This window comes from Loxodonta africana, unplaced genomic scaffold (assembly GCF_030014295.1).
Source record: "Loxodonta africana isolate mLoxAfr1 unplaced genomic scaffold, mLoxAfr1.hap2 scaffold_29, whole genome shotgun sequence".
In the NCBI taxonomy this organism is placed as follows: domain Eukaryota; kingdom Metazoa; phylum Chordata; class Mammalia; order Proboscidea; family Elephantidae; genus Loxodonta; species Loxodonta africana.
The window spans coordinates 2728151-2748850 of NW_026975011.1; the positions used below are offsets into that span (position 1 = coordinate 2728151).

The 20700-nt window shown below is 38.0% G+C and overlaps 1 protein-coding gene and 1 pseudogene across 1 annotated transcript; both read left to right on the forward strand.

Annotated features, from left to right (window-relative positions):
• The first annotated feature begins 413 nt into the window (after positions 1–413).
• On the forward strand, positions 414–12023 carry LOC135229408 (olfactory receptor 4C15-like; annotated as a pseudogene).
• A 4442-nt stretch (positions 12024–16465) lies between these two features.
• LOC135229435 (olfactory receptor 4C15-like) lies at positions 16466–18888 on the forward strand. Its single transcript, XM_064279014.1, has one exon. It carries the CDS (start codon positions 16950–16952, stop codon positions 17682–17684), a length of 735 nt encoding a protein of 244 aa, XP_064135084.1. The 5' UTR covers positions 16466–16949; the 3' UTR covers positions 17685–18888.
• Positions 18889–20700: the final 1812 nt, after the last annotated feature.

The window sequence follows — 20700 nt, forward strand, 5'->3', positions numbered from 1 at the left end:
GTTTTGTCCTTTTTTGTTTGTTTGTTTAAGACATACTACTGCCTACCTGAAAGACTACATTTCCCAACAACCCATGTATCTAGGTGTGGCCACATGACTAAGTTCTGGCCAATGAAGTGTAAATGGAAGTCATAGTATAAACGGTAATTCTGTGACTGTGGAATTTTGGTGGAATTTCAAGCAGCGATGGTGGATCATAAGGATGTGTGTTAAGGTTAGCAGAAAAGCAAAACAGAAGGAGCCTGTAATCCTGATGTTGTGGAGCTGCCATACCAGCCCCATACAACTTCCCCTAGGCTTCCTTTATGTAAGAGGAAAATACATTTCTGTCTCGTTTAAGTCACTGTTAAAAAAAAAAAAAAATAAGTGGGCTCAGAATCTACATCTTCTATTACATGAGTTGTTCTGACCATTCATGTAATATTACCTATCGTTTAGATCTCACACATTTTTATCTGTTTTTTTTTTTTATGCATCCTCCAAGTTGTTGTTGTTGTTAGGTGCCCTCGAGTCAGTTCCAACTCACAGCAACCCTATGCACAACAGAACGAAACACTGCCCAATCCTGCGCCATCCTCAAAATCCTTATGTTTGAGTCCACTGTTGCAGCCACGGTGTCAGTCCATCTGGTTGAGGGTCTTCTCTTTTTCACTGATCCTCTACTTTACTAAGCCTCGTGTCCTTCTCCAGAGACTGCTCCCTCCTAATAATATGTCCAAAGTATGTGAGACATAGTCTTGCCATCCTTGCTTCTAAGACTGCTACTTCCACAGGTGTTGATTGTGGATCCGAGTAAAACGAAATCCTTGACTTCAATCTTTTCTCCATTTATCATGGTGTTGCTTATTGGTTCAGTTGTAAGGATTTTTGTTTTCTTTATGGTGAGGCACAATTCATACTGAAGGTTGTGGTCTCTGATATTCATCAGTAAGTGCTTCAAGATTCCTTCATGCTAACAAGCAAGGTTGTGTCATCTGCAAATTGTGGGTTGTTAATGAGTCTTCATCAGTCCTGATGCCCCTTTCTTCTTCATATAGTCCAGCTTCTTGTTTCATTTGCTCAGTATACAGATTTAATAAGAATGGTTAAAAGATACAAAACTGAGGCACACCTTTCCTGACTTTAAAACAAGCAATATCCCCTTGTTCTATTCAAAGGACTGACTCTTGATCTATGTACAGGTTCCTCATCAGCACAATTAAGTGTTCTGGAATTTTCATTCCTCAAAATGTTATCCATAATTTGGTATGATCCACACAGTCAAATTCCTTTGCATAGTCAATAAAACCCAGGTAAATATCTTTCTGATATTCTCTGCTTTCAGCCAAGACCCATCTGACATCAGCAATAATGTGCCTGGTTCCATGTTCTCTTCTGAATCCTGCTTGAATTTCTGGCCGTTCTATGTCAATGTACTGCTGAAGCCACTTTTGAATGCTCTCCAGCAAAATTTTACTTGCGTGTGATGTTAATGATATTGTTCAATAAGTTCCGCATTCAGTTGTATCAGCTTTCTTTGGAATAGGCATAAATGTGGATCTGTTCTAGTCACTTGGCCAGTTAACTGTCTTCCAGATTTCTTGGCATAGATGAATGAGCACTTCCAGCACTGCATCCATTTGTTGAAACATCTCGATTGGTATTCCCTCAATTCCTGGACCTTTGATTTTACCAATGCCTTCAGTGCAGCTTGGACCTCTTCCTCCAGTGCTATCTATTCCTGATCATATGCTACCTCCTGAAACAGTTGAACATAGACCAGTTCTTTTTGGTAGAGTGACTGCGCATTCTATCCATCTTCATTTGATGCTTACTGCATTGCTTACTATTTTCCCTGTAGAATCCTTCAATATTGCAACTCAAGGCTTGAAGTTTTTCTTCAGTCCTTTCAGCTTGAGAAATGCTGAGCATATTCTTCCTTTTTGGCTTTCTATGTCCAGATCTTTGCACATATCTTTATAATTTTTTACTTTGTCTTCTATAATCAACCTTTCAAGTCCTCTGTTCAGCTCTTTTACTTCATCATTTCTTCCTTTCTCTTTAGCTACTCAACATTCAAGAGCAACTTTCAGACTCCCTTCTGACATCCATTTTGGTCTTTTATTTCTTTTCTGTCTTTTTAATGACTTTTTGCTTTCTTTAGGTATGATGTCCTTGATGTCATTCCACAGCTAGTCTGATATTAGTTCATTAGTGTTCAGTGAGTCAAATCTGTTCTTGAGATGGTCCCTAAATTCAGGTGGAATATACTCAAGGTCATGCTTTGGCTCCCGTGGACTTGTTCTAATTTTCTTCAGCTTCAACTTGAACTTGAAATTGCATATCAGCAATTGATTGTCTGTTCCACAGTTGGCTCCTGGCCTTGTTCTGACTGATGATATTGAGCTCTTCCATTATCTCTTTCCACATATGTAGTCAATTTTGTTCCCATGTATTTCACTGGTGAGATCCACGTGTATAGTTACTGTTTATGTTGTTGAAAAAAAAGGTATTTACAATGAATAAGTCATTTGTCTTGAAAATTCTATCACACTATCCCTGACACCATATTTATCACCAAGGCCATATTTTCCAGCTACCGATCCTTCTTCTTTGTTCCCAGCTTTCACATTCCAATCATCAGTATTTATCTATGCATGTTTGATCAGTTTCAGCCTGCAGAAGATGGTAAAAATCTTTAACTTCGTCATCTTTGACCTTAGTGGTTTGTGGGTAAATTTGAAGAACAGTCATATTAACTGGTCTGGTAGGTGTATGGATATTATCCTATCACCGAGAGCGTTATAGTTCAGGATAGATCTTGAAATGTTCTTTTTGACAATAAATGCAACACCATTCTTCTTCCAGTTGTCATTCCCAGCATAGTAGACCATATGATTGTCCAATTCAAAATATAGCCAATACTAGTCCATTTCAGCTCACTAGTGCCTAGGATATCAATGTTTTTGTGTTCCATTTAATTTTTGACAATTTCTAATTTTCCTAGATCCATGCTGTGCATATTCCATGTTTGGATTATTAATGGATGTTTGCAGCTGTTTCTTCCCATTCTGAGTCATGCCACATCATCAAATGAAGGTCTAGAAGCCTTGACTCCATCTTTGTCATTAAGGTTGACTCTGCTTTGAGGAGGTAGCTCTTTCCTAGTTGTATTTTGAGTGATTTCCAACCTGAGGGACTCATCTTCTGGTACTATATTAGACAATGTTCTGCTGCTATTCATAAGGTTTTCACTGGCTAATTCTTTTTGGAAGTAGACCACCAAGTTCTTCTTCCTAGTTTGTCTTAGCCTGGAAGCTCAGCTGGAACCTGTTCCCCATGCGTGACCCTGCTGGTATTTGAATACTGGTGGCATAACCTCCAGCATCACAGCAACATGGAGGCCCCCACAATACTACAGACTGACAGGTGCACGGGGCGGGGAGGCGGGATTAGGGGCAGTTATGTTACTAAGATAGGACTCAATCCACAAGTTTAGACTGTATCTTGATTCAACCTCTTTTGAGATATAAGAGAGGGAATAGAGCAGAGAGGAAGAGGACCTCACACCACCAAGAATGAAGAATGAGGATTGGAGCACGTCCTTTGGACCTGGGGTTCCTGTGCTAAGAAGCTGTTAGACCAGGAGGAGATTGATGCCAAGGGTCTTCCCCCAGAACAGGCAGAAAGAGAAAGCCTTACCCTGGAGCTGGTGCCCTGATTTCAGATTTCTTGTCTCCTAGACTGTGAGTTAAAGAATTTCTGTTTACTAAAACCATCAACTTGTGGTATTTCTGTAATAACAGCACTAGATAACTAAGACAGCAGCTAAATGCTTAACTACTGTGCCACCAGGATTCCTATAGGGATTTGGGTTTCCTAACCTTAGCTTGTAAAATACGTGATTATCTCTATATTAAAATTTGAAAAATTCACCGCTACCCATGATAAAAATGTTTAATAAAGTGAAAACAGATAGTTTAATTTGAAAAAAGATATCCACCTAAAAAACTACCAGAAAAATCAAACTTAATTGGAAACACTAGATGAACATTCTATTTCACTGAGATAATTTAAGTCATCAAAAGAAAGCTTCTGAGACTCGCACAACTGTATCTATCAGTCTATGAGCATCCATTCACTTATATGCTGCCTTTTAACTGCTACTGTAAATGAAGTATCTGTGACCCTTGCCAAAGACAACCAGTCTTTCTGTACTTCTACATGTGACTTCATCTCCTCACCACTTACACAGGACTTTTGTCTGAGAATCTCCTTTGTCTATTATTTCATCCTTATTTCCCTCTCTACTGAATCAGTTACATCATCAAAGAAGCAATGTGTTACTGCTCTCATTGTTAAAAATATTTTTTTGACTCCTCATGGATAGATGTTGTGCCTTATTCCAGAACTCAGCTCTTGCATTTCGTAAGAACATAGGGGTTTCCATTCCAGCATACACATTGCTATATTCCGGAACAAAAAGGGAAGTGAAAACATCTTCACATAGAATCTCAGGGGTAGTTATAAAAGAAGGAGATTAAAAAAAAAATTCCCAATTGATTTGGGACGTCGCAATTCTGCCAATGCTTAAGTATTTCAAACCATCTAAAAGTATCTCGGATAATCATGCTGACTGAAACTTTTCAAACCCCCGAGAGGCAACTGAGAGGCAGTTCTACAGGTTCATGTCCTCTCAGGGAAACCTCTTTAAATTCCAGTTGGAAATAAAGGAGGAAACCTTTGCTTCTCTGTGTTTTGTTCCATGACACCAAATTGGAAACAGCACTTGAGAAGCAGTGGTGAACATTCTCTGCCTAGTGTGCCTGTAAGACTTTCTCTCTTTCTTAGATGTAGAAATAAGACTTGGAAGTGGCATTCACATTTTATCCAGCCACTGAATGGACTTTTCTCCACAAAGAATAGGAGATTGGCAACATCAGAATTTTCAAAAAAACATGATATATGGTGAGATTTATAATTCACTTTTTTGCATTTTCAGAATTATTTAATCATTAATATAAATTGGCATCAATTAATTTACAGACGACTTGATTTTCTTTGTATAAAGAAGCTGCCTGAAGTAGACGTAGACTCATGTGGGTTAGAGAGCTACTAAAGGATTACAAAGGTCATTCAAAAGTTCTATGCATTAAAAAAATTGGCATACCTACACTGTGACCAAGTAAAATGATTTCCATTTTTAAATTAATAAAAGAAGAAGGGAAAGAGCTTATCAGTAAAAGCACTTGTCGGCCCTGTTCATGATTACGGGAGAATTAAGTGTAAGTAAAAATGTTGACAATTCTTCTCCGTGTCAGTGCTCTGGGGTCTTGATCTCCTGTTGAATGTATTTATGTGTATTGTGTTATCTGATTCTATCAATAGGCATTCTTATTAGCTCACTTTTCAGAAGTGGAAAACAAGGATTTGAAGTAACTTGTTTCATTCGGCATAACTTAATAGAAGAGCTTGGATATGAACCCAAGCCTGTATGACTCTGGAGTTGATGTTCTTACTTATTTCACTTCATTGTCTCCCTTACTTTTGTCCTAGGCTAAACTGACCACTGTCGTATCCTATATCTGTTGTAGAGTGATAACTTTCACTAATGCCTTCTGCAACAGAGTTTTTTATTGTGACATATCAGAAAACAAAAAAGGGAAAATGACTGTAAGCACTCAGGCTACAAACAAACCAAAATCCAAAGAAGGATAATCAATAAGTGCTTTTTATACAATTTTGACAGGTGCAGATTCATTAAGAGTCAGGGAGATTCAACTGGCTCTTTACAATCCTTGGAATAATTACCTATAAGTGACTTACAGACTATCGTTGGTTAAGGGAAAGACAAAGAACTAAGATCATGATTGGGAGGCATTTTCTTGTTTCTCTTTTCTAACAATTTGGTCTGTTGGCTCAGGGGTCCTGGCTCTATCATATAATAATTGCTTTCTGTGGTGGGGGCTACCTGTGATATAGGGTAGATCTCCAACTCGCTTCCTGGGGTAAATTGTTACTTACTTTTGGTAAGCACTTCCTCAGTCCATTGAACAAGTTAGAGCACTCAGTCTTACCCCATTGGTACAATTTCTTAGTGTTTGAAGCCTTATGGATCCTGAGAAACAAATTGGCCTGTTGTGGTTATGGCCTTCTGTGGTTAGGTTAACCCTTTATTCTACTGATAATCTTTATATTTTAATATATGTTTGTTGACAGACCCAATGACCCTTTTGGGTTTGTTTTATGTTTTGTTTTCTGGGTAACCACTTGCAGCTAGATATGGAGCTATCTGTGCGGGCACAATTTAGGATTGCCTAGGTCCCTGGGAACATAAGGAAAATGGCTGTTTAAAAGCAAACAGATGACATTAATTTTATTTGTCAATTCTAAGTGGCATTCAACAAAATCAATTTACTGATATAAGCCCCGCAAGTATTTTATTCATCTCTTTAGCAAACATGTAATTACTTAAATGATTTGAGTGATAAATTTCTGTTATAGGTATAAAGGAGGACACACTCATCCTTCAAAGCTGTGTCTACCTATGGAAAATGAAGTCAGAAGTTGAAGTAATTATGTGGTTGAGTCATGGAAATGCTTTCTATGGGGAAAGCAGCTGGTTTACTGAGTGAGATAATAATAACCACAATCTGCAACACTTCTTTACCATAAGCAACACCTTCACATTTTCAGAATTAGCCCTCATCGTAGTCTTAGGAGATGCTTAGTTAAGCAATGCATGAACTATTTTACAATAATGTTATATAATTGTGAAACAAATAAACCGTGAGGACTTGCACTTGATCGTATTGAGCCACATTTTTTAAGTAATTGGTTAAGAATTAATACAGTCTTAATTAATTAAAGAATTAATAAAGACTGGCTTATGTTGAACATGTTTCTATTCTTTACTTCTATGGTTGTTGCCCTTTGTATATGTATTTCATGCGTATGTGTGTATATATAGAGTCGGGACAATACCTTCTGGTTATAAATCATGTGGAGTTTCTCAGAAGGTTTTAACATTGAGAGGTGTGTGGTGAGCATAGAAAAGCCATCCTTACTCTGAAGTTCTCCCAGAAATGAAACATTCTCACTGCTTTCTTTATGGATCCAGTGGAATGGACTTTGGCTGTGGTACCAGAAAATCCCAGATCTACCTTTTGTTAATTTCTTAAACTCTCAAACCATAACTTAGCTAATGTAAAATAGGGATAATAAGACTTCACATTGACAGTATCCTAGACACTAGACACTGAGCAATTGCTTTTTTCCTTGCATTATTTCACTCAGTCATCAACAGAACACTTTGAAGTGAGTTTTATTATTTTTGTCGGCTTCTGTTTATATTTTAAAATGATGACTAAAACAAAAACAAAGACAACCCAAAACTGAATGCATCCTTATTTTTGTTAAACATACAGTTAGGGAATTTTCTGTTGGTCTTTATTTTTGATAAGAAATGAATTAATTCATCTTAAAGGCCCAGTTCAGATCAGATTTTTAAAGAAATATTTGGGGGAGTAGGCATGATTTCCAATTGCCTGTTAAAATGCATGTTAGCTGTTCTTTTATTTGTAGGTAAGGCAGTCTCCTGGAGAGAGATGCATTTCCCATGCAAGTCATCCTGGTTCCCATGCCATGTCAATGGGAGGCATAACTAATACATTATAGTCCTCCTTTCCTCAGAGCTTGGATGTGCTTCAGAATCCTCCTCAACATTTCACTCTAGGTAGCCACACCTAACAAGTCAAAGCTGGCACCCACTTTAAAAACTATTTGTCATCCCTACCACATGTGAATGGTTCCCTTCCCCCATACTGAAAGCCTGACTGTTTTAAAGAGTTTAACCTCAGTTCTGACTGATGCCTCAAGAAATTTCTAATTTTGTATTTTTAAAAACAACAGAAGCACTTAAACTAATTTTGATTATGGACGCACCAAAAATTCGATGACTATACTAATAACTAATATCATCAACTGGTTTGAGACAAAAATCTTTCTCATAATTTCAAATTCTATATGATCACTGTGTTAGCTTCCACCTTTTCCTCTGAAATATGCAAAACCAAAGCTTTGTAACTGAGTTCGTCCTCTTGGGTCCTTCATGGAATCCAAGTGTTCAACAAATAGAATTTGTTGTATTTTTGTTCTGCTACATTGCAACTGTTGGGGCCAATTTGCTAGTTGTGGTGACCATTGTCAGCAGCCCCACACTCCTGAGATCACCCATGTACTTCTTTCTGGCCTTCCTGTCCTTCCTGGATGCCTGCTATTCCTCTGCATTTGCACCAAAGATGATTGTGGACTCCCTCTATGAGAAGAAAACCATCTTCTTCAAGGGCTGTATGACCTAGCTCTTTGCTGAGCACTTCTTTGCTGGAGTGGAGGTGATTATCCTCACCGCCATGGCCTATGACCGCTATGTGGCCATTTGCAAGCCATTGCACTACCCCTCTATCATGAACTGGAGGTTCTGTGGTATCCTGATGGGGGTAGCCTGGACAGGGGGCTTCCTGCATTCTGTGATACAAAGTCTCTTTACTTTCCAGCTGCCCTTCTGTGGCTCCAATGTTATCGATCACTTTCTATGTGATTTGTACCCATTATTGAAGCTTACCTGCACTGACACTCACATCCTTGGCCTTTTTGTGGTTGCCAGTAGTGGACTTATCTGCACCATAATCTTCTTCTTGTTGCTCATCTCCTATTGTGTCATCTTGCTCTTGCTAAGAACCCATAACTCTGAAGGGCGGTGGAAAGCTCTCTCCACCTGTGGATCTCACATTGCTGTTGTGGTTTTATTCTTTGTCCCATGCATAATTGTGTATGCCCGACCTCCATCTGCTTTCTCCTTCGACAAGATGGTGGCCATAGTTTACACCTTCGTAACTCCCTTGCTCAATTCTTTGATTTATACTTTCAGGAATAAGGAAGTGAAAAATGTCATGAGGAAATTATGGACCAGATTGCTGGGTTTCTGGTGAAAAATAAAACTTAAAAATTTAAATTTGAAGTGGGAAGAAATAAAATGCACGTAACCAAGTACTTTATAGGGGCTGGAACTTGTAAGGCAGAACGTAACGTACTGCCATAGAAAAATACTAACGAGTAGATCAGGAAATGCTATTACCACCCTCAGATCACTCATATCTTGGAGTTGGCAGCTCAGTATCCTTATAGGTAATCTAAGGAGAATTGAATTTTATGTTTGTCTAGAATATAGCAATGAAAAGAAATCACTACAAAAGAGGATTCAGATTATCTATTAAACTTTTTGCCATTGACACCATACTTTGAAACACCTTTATGGAAAGAAGAAAAAAAATCTTAAATATCATTAATAGGAACTTCCTGAAACTATTTTAACTTAAAAAAAAAGTTTACTTTTAAGGTCCTGATCCCAGTCAAGCAGCCCTGGTGGCATAGCAGGTAAGCCCTCAGCTGCTGACATAAAGAGTGGTGGTTTGAAAGCACCACCTGCTCTACAGCAGAAAGATGTGGCAGTCTCCTTTCCTTATAAAGATCAAAAATCTGGAGGCCTTTTGAGTCCAAATTCAGGAGATGGCAATTGTCTTTTTGTTTGTTTGTTTTTTGTTGCTGCTGTTGTTTTTTTTAAGAAATATTGCTTCCTAGCTAAAAGACATTTCCCAGCATCCAATGTAGTTAGGTGTGACCATGAGAACAAATTATGGCCCAAAAAATGTAAATGAAAGTGGTATATTAAATGGTAATTCTGTGAATGTGGAATTGTGGTGGGAATTCAGGCAGCCGTCTTGGACATTGAGGATGTGTGTTAAGGTTAGTGGAAAAGCAAGACTGAAGGATCCTAAAACCCTAATGTTGTGGAGTTGAAATAGCAGCCCCATAATACCTGGCTCAGACTTCCTATATGTAAGAGGTAAATAAATTTCCAACTTGTTTAAGTCACTGCTAAAAAAATAAAGTAATATCAGAATCTACGTCATCTATTACATTTATGAGCTGTTCTGTTCATTAATGTTGTAATATTCCCTGTTAATTTGTTCTCACAAATTTCTTACAGTTCTGTAGGATCCCCAAAGTAGTTCACATTAAATAGCCTTTACCCATTAAACATGTTTTTTAACAGCTCAATGTCTGACTTTTTTTTTTTTTTTTTGAACACCTTGGCATCTGAAACAAATTTTGTTCATACTGTTCTGTTATGGAGACTTGTTGTTACTAATACTAACTGGTAAATTATATGATTACCTCTGTATTAGAATTTGAAAAATTCTCACCTGTTCATGACTCTGAGGTTTAGCAAAGTAGGAATTGAAGGATACTTCCATTTGAAGAAAGGTATCTGAGCAAAAAATTACTACAAGCTTCAAACTTAATGGGAAGCATTGATGTACTTTCTCCCTATTTCAGTGAAATAATTTAAACCATCAAAAGAGAATTTCCAGACTCCCACAACTATATCTATCAATCTGCCAGCATCCAATCAGTTATATTCTGCCTTCTAACTGCTACTGTAAATGAAGTGTCTGCGACCCTCACCAAAGACAAGCAGTCTCTCTTTACTTTTACATGGTACCTCATCTCCACCCTGCTTACACAAGGATGCTTGTCTAAGAATCTCTTCTGACTCTTATTTCATCCATGTTTCCCTCTCTACTGAATGAGTTACATAGTCAAAGAAGCAATCTGTTACCTCTCTCATCGTTAAAAATATTTTTGACTCTACTTCCTTTTTATCTAATACCCCATTTCATTCTCCCTCCTTTGCAGCAAAACTAAGAGATCTCTATAATGCCCATCTCCCACCTCTCTTTAAAATCCTTTCAGTCACATGTCAATAATTAAAATTATTTGAAAATCCTCTCTTCAAGGTCACCACAGACCTCTGCATTGGTAAATTTAACAGCAGTTTTTCATTTCTCATCTTATTAAATCCATTAACATCATTTAAGCCAGTTGATCTGTTCCCTCTTTCTTTCCATAATCTCTTTACATGACCAAGGTTCCCAAATTAATATTGCCAGCCCAGACCTCTTCCTTGAGGTTGAGATCTATAGGTCCAACTACTTCTATGGTATTTCCATCTAAATGACAAGTTGGTTTCTTAAACTGAATAAATCCAAAGCTGTGTTTCTGGTTGTTCTGACCCAATTCCCCAGCAGTCTCCACTCACGTCATCCTCCATCTCTACCTATGGCTCATTTGGTTCATTTGTTTTTCTCCTTGCCCACATCCACTCTATCAGGAAATCCTCTCAGCTTTAACCTATATCTCAAATTCAAGAACTTCTTTTCATTTTGAGAGCTGTCACTTAATTCCAAGCCACCATCCTCTTTCACCTCGATTATTGCAAGTCCCTCTTACTTAGTCTCCCTGCTTTAACTTGTACACGATACTCCAATTCTATCCTTAGCAAGAAAGTTAGAGTTATTCTTTAAACACATAAGTCAGATCATATTATGACTCTACTCAACTGCACTGGTGCTCAGGATAAAAGCTAAAACCTTACAATTGCTAAAGATCAGGCAGCAGTAATCTTGCTACCCTCCCACCTCTCTGAACTCCTCACTCATGGCTGACCCCTCACTGATTCTTCAGTCCACGTGACCCTTTTCTGTTCTGCTTGCTGGCCAGGTATACTCTTGTCATAGGGCCTTCACATCCATAGGCTATTCCTTCTGTCTGGAATACTTTTCCTTCCCCTGAACTTTCTAAATGACTTACAATCTCATTTTGTATTCACAAATTTGAAGAAGTGATATTTTACATAAAACTACCCTTGGACCTGGACAAGCAGAACCGTGCCCCTGCTTGCATGCTTTGAATTGCCTGCTGCAAAATGTCCACCATTCTCCAGTGCCTGTGACTGGGAAGTCTGTAGTGCCTTCTGGGTACAACATCCCAACTTGGACATGACTCTATGGACCCCTGACCATTTCTACTTTTCATCTTGCTCTTCCATACTCTATCCCATCCATGGAGTCAACCAGAATCCTCCAGGAGCTCTTATTCAGCCCCTATCAAGTTATGACTGGTCCTGCAACTGGGACCCCGGTTCAAGGTATATGGTCTGGCATCCAAATGGCTTCTTTTTATTTATTTATTTCTACAGGATTGCACTACTTTGGGTTACCAGAGTGGTGCTGACAATGCTCAGTTCGAGACACAAGTTCAGTGCTTTGGGATAAAAATATTCCCCTGCTGATCCTTGGCCTTGGGCCCTTTGTGGGGGCCTTATCAAGCTCTCATCTGTCTATGCTCTGACTGAGGGTGTTGAGAGTGAAGGAAGACATCCTTTACCCTGAGTGTCCATCTTGACAGTACCTAACAAGATCATCCAGTCTTTCCACAGATTCCAGGCCCTGTATCAGGCAGCTGTCTGTGGCTTTCTGTCCTTGAATCACAAGGAATGTGGCCCATGTCAGCCAGTTCTTCTGGTCAGAGTAAACCTCTAAAATTTTAATAAAAAGAAAGCAACCCTTGTTCTTTGTTCCCATAGGTGCTTGATGTGAAGGTGCCTCTGGGCCTTAACTTTTCTGATGAATCACTTAAATTTTACATCTTTGTGAGGTATGAATTGCCATAGAAGTCGGTAAAGTAAAATGTTTAAATAGTGAATGGAGTAACAAAGTGTTTGGTTTAGCCCCTTTCTGAAGCGGCCTGTTGGGGCATCTCCAGGTTTTCCTTCAAACTTCAATCACAATACTACATTTCATCAGAGCAAACTGATCTGTCACTCATTCTTTTCATATAACATGGGAAGAGAAGAAAATATTAAACAAACAAACAAACAAAACCCATTACTGTCGAGTTGATTCTGACTCATGAGGACCCCATGTGTGTCAGAGTAGAACTATGCCTCATAGGGCTTTTAAGTACTAATTTTTTGGAAGCAGATGGCCAGGACCTTGTTCTGAGGTACCTCGAGGTAGACTTTTACATCCATCTTTTCAGTTAACAGGTGTGTGCATTAAAGATTTATACCACCCAGGGACGGATATCAGGCTTATAGTTTTAAAGTCATGGAATATCAAGATCAGGTATGTAGAGAAAAAAATAACATTTGGGTTAGTCTATATAGTTTTGCATATTTCTATATGAAATATGTTATTTCTTAAGAAGCACTCATTGCTACCCCAGCCCAAGAACAGCACATGTTGTCCTCATGTATAGATGCTGTGCCTTATTCCAGAACTGAGGTCTTGAATTTAGTAAGAACATAGGCGTTTCTATTCCAGTATACACATTGTTATGTTCCTCAACATAAAGGGAAGTGAAAACATCTTCACATAGAATCTCAGGAGTAGGTATGAAAGAAGGAGATTAAAAAAAAAAAAATTCCCAATTGATTTGGGACCTCGGGATGCTGCCAATGCTTAAATACTTCAAACCACGTAAAAGTGCCTGGGATAATCATGCTGACTGAAATTTTTCAAATCCCCAGGGGCAACTGAGAGGCAGTTCTACAGGTTCATGTCCTCTCAGGGAAACCTTTTTAAATTCCAATTGGAAATAAAGGAGGAGACCTTTGCTTCTCTGTGTTTTGTTCCATGACAGCAAATTAGAAACAGCAGTTGAGAAGCAATGGGGAACATTCTCTGCCTTGTGTGTCTGTGAGACTTTCTCTCTCTCTTAGATGTAGAAATAAGACTTGGAAATGACATTCACATTTTATCCAGCCACTGAATGGACTTTTCTCCATAAAGAATAGGAGATTGGCAACACTAGAATTTTCAAAAAAAAAAAAACATGATACATGGTGAGATTTATAATTCACATTTTTGCATTTTCAGAATTATTTAATCATTAATATAAATTAGCATCAATTAATTTACAGACAGCTTGATTTTCTTTGTATAAAGAAGCTGCCTGAAGTAGCAGTGGACTCATGTGGGTTTCACAGGTACTAAGGGATTACAAAGGTTATTTAAAAGTGCTATGCATTAAAAAAAATTGGCATATCTACACTGTGACCAAATAAAATAATTTCCATTTTTAAAGTAATAAAAGAAAGAGTCAAAGAGTTTACCAGTAAAAGCACTTGTCAGCCCTGTTCATGGTAAAAGTGGAATTAAGTGTAAGTAAAAATGTTGACAATTTTCTGTGTCAGTGGTCTGGGGGTTTGATCTCCTGTTGAATGTATTTATGTGTATTGTGTTATCTGATTCTATCAACAGGCATTCTTATTAGCTCACTTTTCAGAGGTGGAAACCAAGGATTTGAAGCAACTTGTTCCATGAGGCATAACTAAATAGAAGAGCTTGGATACGAACCCAAGCCTGTATGAGTCTGGAGTTGATGTTCTTACTTACTTCACTTCATTGTCTCCTTTACTTTTGTCCTAGGCTAAAATGACCACTGTTGAATCCTATGTCTGTTGTAGAGTGATAACTTTCACTAAAGCCTTCTGCAACAGAGTTTTTTATTGTGACATGTCAGAAAACAAAAAAGGATATTGTCTGCAAGCACTCAGGCTACAAACAAACCAAAATCCAAAGAAGGATAATCAATAAGTGCTTTTTATACAATTTTGACAGGTGCGGATTCATCATGAGTAATAGTGATTCTAGGGGGTCTTCACAGCCATTGGTATAATTGCCTACAAGAAAATTACTTAGAGACTATCTTTGGTTTAAGGAAATACAAAGAACTAAGATCGTGATTGGGTGACCTTTTCTTGTTCATCTTTTCTAACAGTTTGGTCTATTGGCTCAGGGGCCCAGGGTCTGTCATATGATAACTGTTTCAGTGATGTGGGCTATGTGTGATATAGGGTAGATCTCTAACTTGCTTCCTGGGGTAAATCGTCACTTAGTTTTGGTAGGCACTTCCACAGTCCACTGAACAAGTTAGAGCACTCAGTCCTCCCCCTTTGATACAGTTTCTTAGTGTCTGAAGCCATGTGAATCCTGATAAACAAATTGGCCTGTTGTGGTTATGGCCTTCTGTGGTTAGGTTAATCCTTTATTCTACTGATAATCTTTATATTTTAATATATGTTTGTTGACAGACCCAATGACCCGTTTGGGTTTGTTTTATGTTTTTTTGTTTGTTTCTGGGTAACAGCTTGCAGCTGGATACGGAGTTAACAGTGCTGGCACAATTTAGGATTGCCTAGGTCCCTGGGAACATAAGGAAAATGGTTGTTTAAAAGCAAACAAACAGATTGCATTAAACTGTAAAATTGTATATTCACTAGTTTTATTTGTCAATTCTAAGTGGCATTCAACAAAATCAGCCCCACAAGTATTTTATTCATCTCTTTTGCAAACATATAATTATGTAAATGATTTGAGTGATAAATTTCTATTATAGGTACAAACAAGGACAGGCTAATTCTTCAATGCTGTGTCTACCCATGGAAAATGAAGTAAGAAGTTGAAATAATTATCTGGTTGAATCGTGGAAATGCTTTCTATGGGGAAAGCAGCTGGTTTATTGAGTGAGATAATAATAATCACTGTTTGCAACAGTTCTTTGGGATAACCAACACTTTCACATTTTCAAAATTGGCCCTCATCATAGTCTTGTCAGATGCTTTTGTAAGCAATGTATTTACTGTTTTACAATGACATTATATAATTTTGAAATGAATATGCCTTGAGGAGTTGCACTTGATCATGTTAGGTCACGTTGTTTAAAGAATTGGTTAAGAATTAATAAAGTCTTCAGACTGGCTTATGTTGAATATGTTGTTTCTATTCTTCACTTCCATGGTTGTTGCCCTTTGTATATGTATTTGATATTTATTTATATGGTAGGGCCATTACCTTCTGATTATAAATCATGTGGAGTTTCTTTTCCCTGAGGTGTCTAATTTAAACATGAATAAATGAATCAGAAGGTTTTAACCTTGAGAGCTGTGCGGAGACTGTACAAAGGCCATCCTTGCTCTGAAGTTCTCCCAGAAAAGAAATGTTCTCACTGCTCGTTATTGATCCAGTGGAATGGACTTTGTCTTTGGAGCCAGAAAATCCCAGATATACCTTTTGTTAATTTTTTAACTTAACCTCCCAAATTAGGGTTATTAGGGGTAATAAAATCTAATATGGACTGTATCCTAGAAACTAGGCACTGAGCAATTGCTTTCCTTGAGTTATTTCACTTAGTCAACAACACAACATTTTAAAGTAGGTATTATTATTATTATTTTAGTCAGTTTCAGTTTTCATTTTAAAATGAATTTAAAAAAAACGACACTTAATATATACTCTCTTTAAGCATACAGTTAGGCACTTTTTCCCTTGGTCTTTATTTTTTATACGGAATGAAGTACTCCATCTTAAAGGCTCAGTTCAGCTCAAACTTTTAAAGAAACATTTGGGAGAGTGGGCATGGCTTCCAAATGTCTCTTAAAATACATGTTATCTGTTCTTTTATTTGTAGGTAAGGCTTTTTTTTTTTTTTTTTTTTAAGGCAGTCTCCTGGGGAAGGATGCATTTCCCATGCAAGTCATCATGGTTCCCATGCCATGTCAATGGAAGGCATAACTAATACATTATAGTCCTCCTTTCCTCAGAGCTTGGATGTGCTTCAGAATCCTCCTCAACATTTCCCTCTAGGTAGCCACTCCTAATAAGTCAAAGCTGGCACCCACTTTAAAAACTATTTGTCATCCCTACCACATATGAATGTTTCCATTCCCACATATTGAAACTCTGACTGTTTTAAAGGGTTTAACCTCAGCTCTGGCTCATAGCTCAAGAAATTTCTTTTTTTGTATTTTTAACAAGAACAAAGGACTTAAAATAATTTTGCTTATGGATTCATCGATACTTTGATGACTATGCCAATATCATAAACTCGTTTGAGACAAACATCTTTCTCATAATTTCAGATTCTACATGGTCACTGTGGTAGCTTCCACCTTTTCCTCCAAAATATGCAAAATGAAAGCTTTGAAACTGAATTTGTCCTCTTGGGTCTTTCATGGAACCCAAGTGTTCAAAAAATAGAATTTGTTGTATTTTTTGTTTTGCTGCATGGCAACTGTTGGGGGCAATTTGCTAGTTGTGGTGACCATTGTCAGCAGCCCGAAACTCCTGGGATCCCCCATGTACTTCTTTCTGGCCTTCCTGTCCTTCCTGGATGCCTGCTATTCCTCTGCATTTGCACCAAAGATGATTGCGGACTCCCTCTATGAGAAGAAAACCATCTCCTTCAAGGGCTGTATGACCCAGCTCTTTGCTGAGCACTTCTTTGCTGGAGTGGAGGTGATTATCCTCACCGCCATGGCCTATGACCGCTATGTGGCCATTTGCAAGCCATTGCACTACTCCTCTATCATGAACTGGAGGCTCTGTGGTATCCTGATGGGGGTAGCCTGGACAGGGGGCTTTCTGCATTCTGTGATACAAATTCTCTTTACTTTCCAGCTGCCCTTCTGTGGCCCCAATGTTATCGATCACTTTCTATGTGATTTGTACCCATTATTGAAGCTTGCCTGCACTGACACTCACATCTTTGGCCTTTCTGTGGTTGCCAATGGTGGGTTTATCTGCACCATAATCTTCTCCTTGTTGCTCATCTACTATGGTGTCATCTTGCTCTCTCTAAGAACTCATAGCTCTGAAGGACGGCGGAAAGCTCTCTCCACCTGTGGATCTCACATTGCTGTCGTGGTTTTATTCTTTGTCCCATGCATAATTGTGTATGCCCGACCTCCATCTGCTTTCTCCTTCGACAAGATGGTGGCCATAGTTTGCACACATTCATAACTCCCTTGCTCAATCCTTTGATTTATACTTTCAGGAATTAAAAAAAAAAAAAAAAACCTTTTCAAGAATAAGGAAGTGAAAAATGCCATGAGGAAATTGTGGACCAGACTGGTGGTGCTTTCTGATGAAAAATAAAACATTAAGCTTAAAAAAATTAAATTTCAAGAGGAAGGAAATCAAAATGGGCTTGACCAAATACTTTATAGGGGCTGGAACCTGTATTGCTGAATGTAATGTAATGCAACAGAAAAATACTAATGGGTAGGTCAGGAAATGCTATTTCCACCCTCAGGTCACTCATATCTTGGAGTTGGCAGCTCAGTATCGTCTTAGGGAATCTGAGGAGAGTTGAATTTTATGTTTGTTTAGAATAAAATAATGAAAAGAATTCACTAAAAGACAGGAATCAGATTATTAAGCTTCTTGCCATTCAAACCATACTTTGAAAAACCTTCATGGAAAGAAGGAAAAAAATATCTTAGATATCAGGAATAGGAACTTCCTGAAGCTATTTTAACTGAAAAAAAAAATTACTTTTAGAGTACTGATCCTAGTTGAGCAGCCCTGGTGGCACTGTAAGTAAGCCCTCGGCTGCTGATGTAAGGAGTGTTTTTTCGAAAGCATCTCCTGCTCTGCAGCAGAAAGATGTGACAGTCTGCTTTCCTTATAAAGATCACAAATCTGGAAACTTTCCCAGTCAGAATTCAAGGGATGGCAATGTTTGTATGTTTGGTTTTTTAAGGCATATTTCTTCCTAGCTAAAAGGCATGTCCCAGCATCCAATGTAGTTAGGTGTGGCCACGTGACGAATTATGGCCAATAAAATATAAATGAAGGTGGTGTATTAAATGATAATTCTGTGATTGTGGAATCGTTGTGGGAATTCAGGCAGCACTTTTGGACCATGAGGATGTGTGTCAAGATTAGTGGAAAAGGAAGACTGAAGGATTCCATATCCCTATCATAGAGTTGTAATACCAGCCCCGTACAAATTTCATTTATGTAAGAGAGAACTAAATTTCCAACTTGTTTAAGTCACTGCTAAAAAATAAAGTAATATCAGAATCTATATCATCTATTACATTTATGAACTGTTCTGTTCATTAATGCTGATATTCCTTGTTAATTAGTTCTCACAAATTTCGTATCATTTTGTGGGATCCCCAAATTAGTTCACGTTAAATAGACTTTACTCATTAAGCATGTTATTTAACAGCTCAGTGTCTGACTTTTTTTTTTTTTTTTTTTTTGGCATCCTGACATCTGAAACAAATCTTAGTCTTACTCTTTTGTTTTCAGGGGACTTCTTGTTACTAATACCAGCTGATAAATTATATGATCACCTCTGTATTAGAATTGCAAAAATTCACAACTCTTCATGATACTAAGGTTTAGCAAAGAAAAGAATAGAAGGATACTTTAATTTGAAGAAAGGTATCTGCCCAAAAAACTACCACAAGTGTCAAACTTAATGGGAAACATTGATGTACTTCCTTCATATTTAATTGAGATAATTTAAACCATCAAAAGAGAACTTCCAGACTCCTACAACTATATCTATCATTCTACCAGCCTCCATTCACTTATATGCTGCCTTCTTAACTGCTATTTTAAACAAAGTGTCTGTGACCCTTACCAAAGGCAACCATTCTCTTTATTTTTGCATGGGATGTCATCTTCTCACTGTTTACACAAGGACACTTACTTGTCTAAGAATCTCTTCTGTCTTTTATTTCATCTATGTTTCACTCTCTCTTGGAATAGTTACATTAGCAAAGAAGCAATTCATTACCTCTCTCATCCTTAAAGAAACCTTTTTTTTTACTCCACTTCCTTTTTATGTAATACTTCATTTCATTCTCCCTCTTTTGCAGCAGAACTCAAGGGATCACGATGATGCCTGTCTCCCATTTCTCTTCTTCCATTCTCTTTAAATTCCTGTCAGTCACACTTTAATACCTAATACTATCTGTAAATCCTATTCTCAAGGACAACTCAGATCTCTGTAACATAAAATTTAACAGCAATTGCCAGTTTCTCATCTTATTAAATCTATTAGCACCATTTAACCTAGTTGATATAGTCCTCTGCCTTCACATACTCTTTACATGACCAAGGTTCCCAAATTAATATCTAAGTCCCAGAATCTTCCTTGAGCTTGAAATCTGGACATCCACCTGCTTTCATGGTATCTCCAACTAAATGACAAATAGATATCTCAAACTGAACAAACCCAAAGCTGTATTCCTGGTTCTGCTCCCATCCCCAGATTGATTCCACCTATGTCATCCTTCATCTTGACTGTTGGCACATTTGATCTATTTGTATTTTCTCATTCCCCACATCCACTCTATCCAGAAATCCTGTTGGCTTTAACTTTAACATGTATCCCAAATTCAAGAGCTTCTTATCATTTTGGGAGCTGTCACCTAATTCCAAGCCATCATTGTAATCACCTGGATTATTGCAATTACCTCCTACATAGTCTCCCTGCTTTTATCTTTGAACCCTCTGCCCCAATACTCTACCCTCAGCACAGAGAAATGTTTTAAAACCATGAATAAGATCATATCATGACTGCAATTGCACTCCATGTCATTCAGGGTAAGTTAAAACATTACGGTTGCTGAAGATCAGGCTGCAGTAATCTTGCTGCTCTCGTACCTCTCTGAACTCCTCTCTCATAGACAACCCCTGACTGATCTTCCAGTCCATGTGGCCCCTTTCTGTTCCTCTTAGTGACGAGTCATGTTCTTTCCATAGGGACTGTGCATTCATAAGCTATTCCCTCTGTCTGGAACAATTATCTTTCCCCTGACTCTATAAATTGCATCAATTGTCACTTTATGTTCATAGATTTAGAGAACTGGTATTTTAGAGAGCAGTATAGTATCAAAATGACAGCAATGTGTTACCCTTAGACCTGGGCCAGCAGAACACTATCCTTGCTTCCACACTTTGGAGTGTCTTCTGAAAATTTTCTAAGCTCTCCAATGCCCAGTATTGGGAAGCTGGA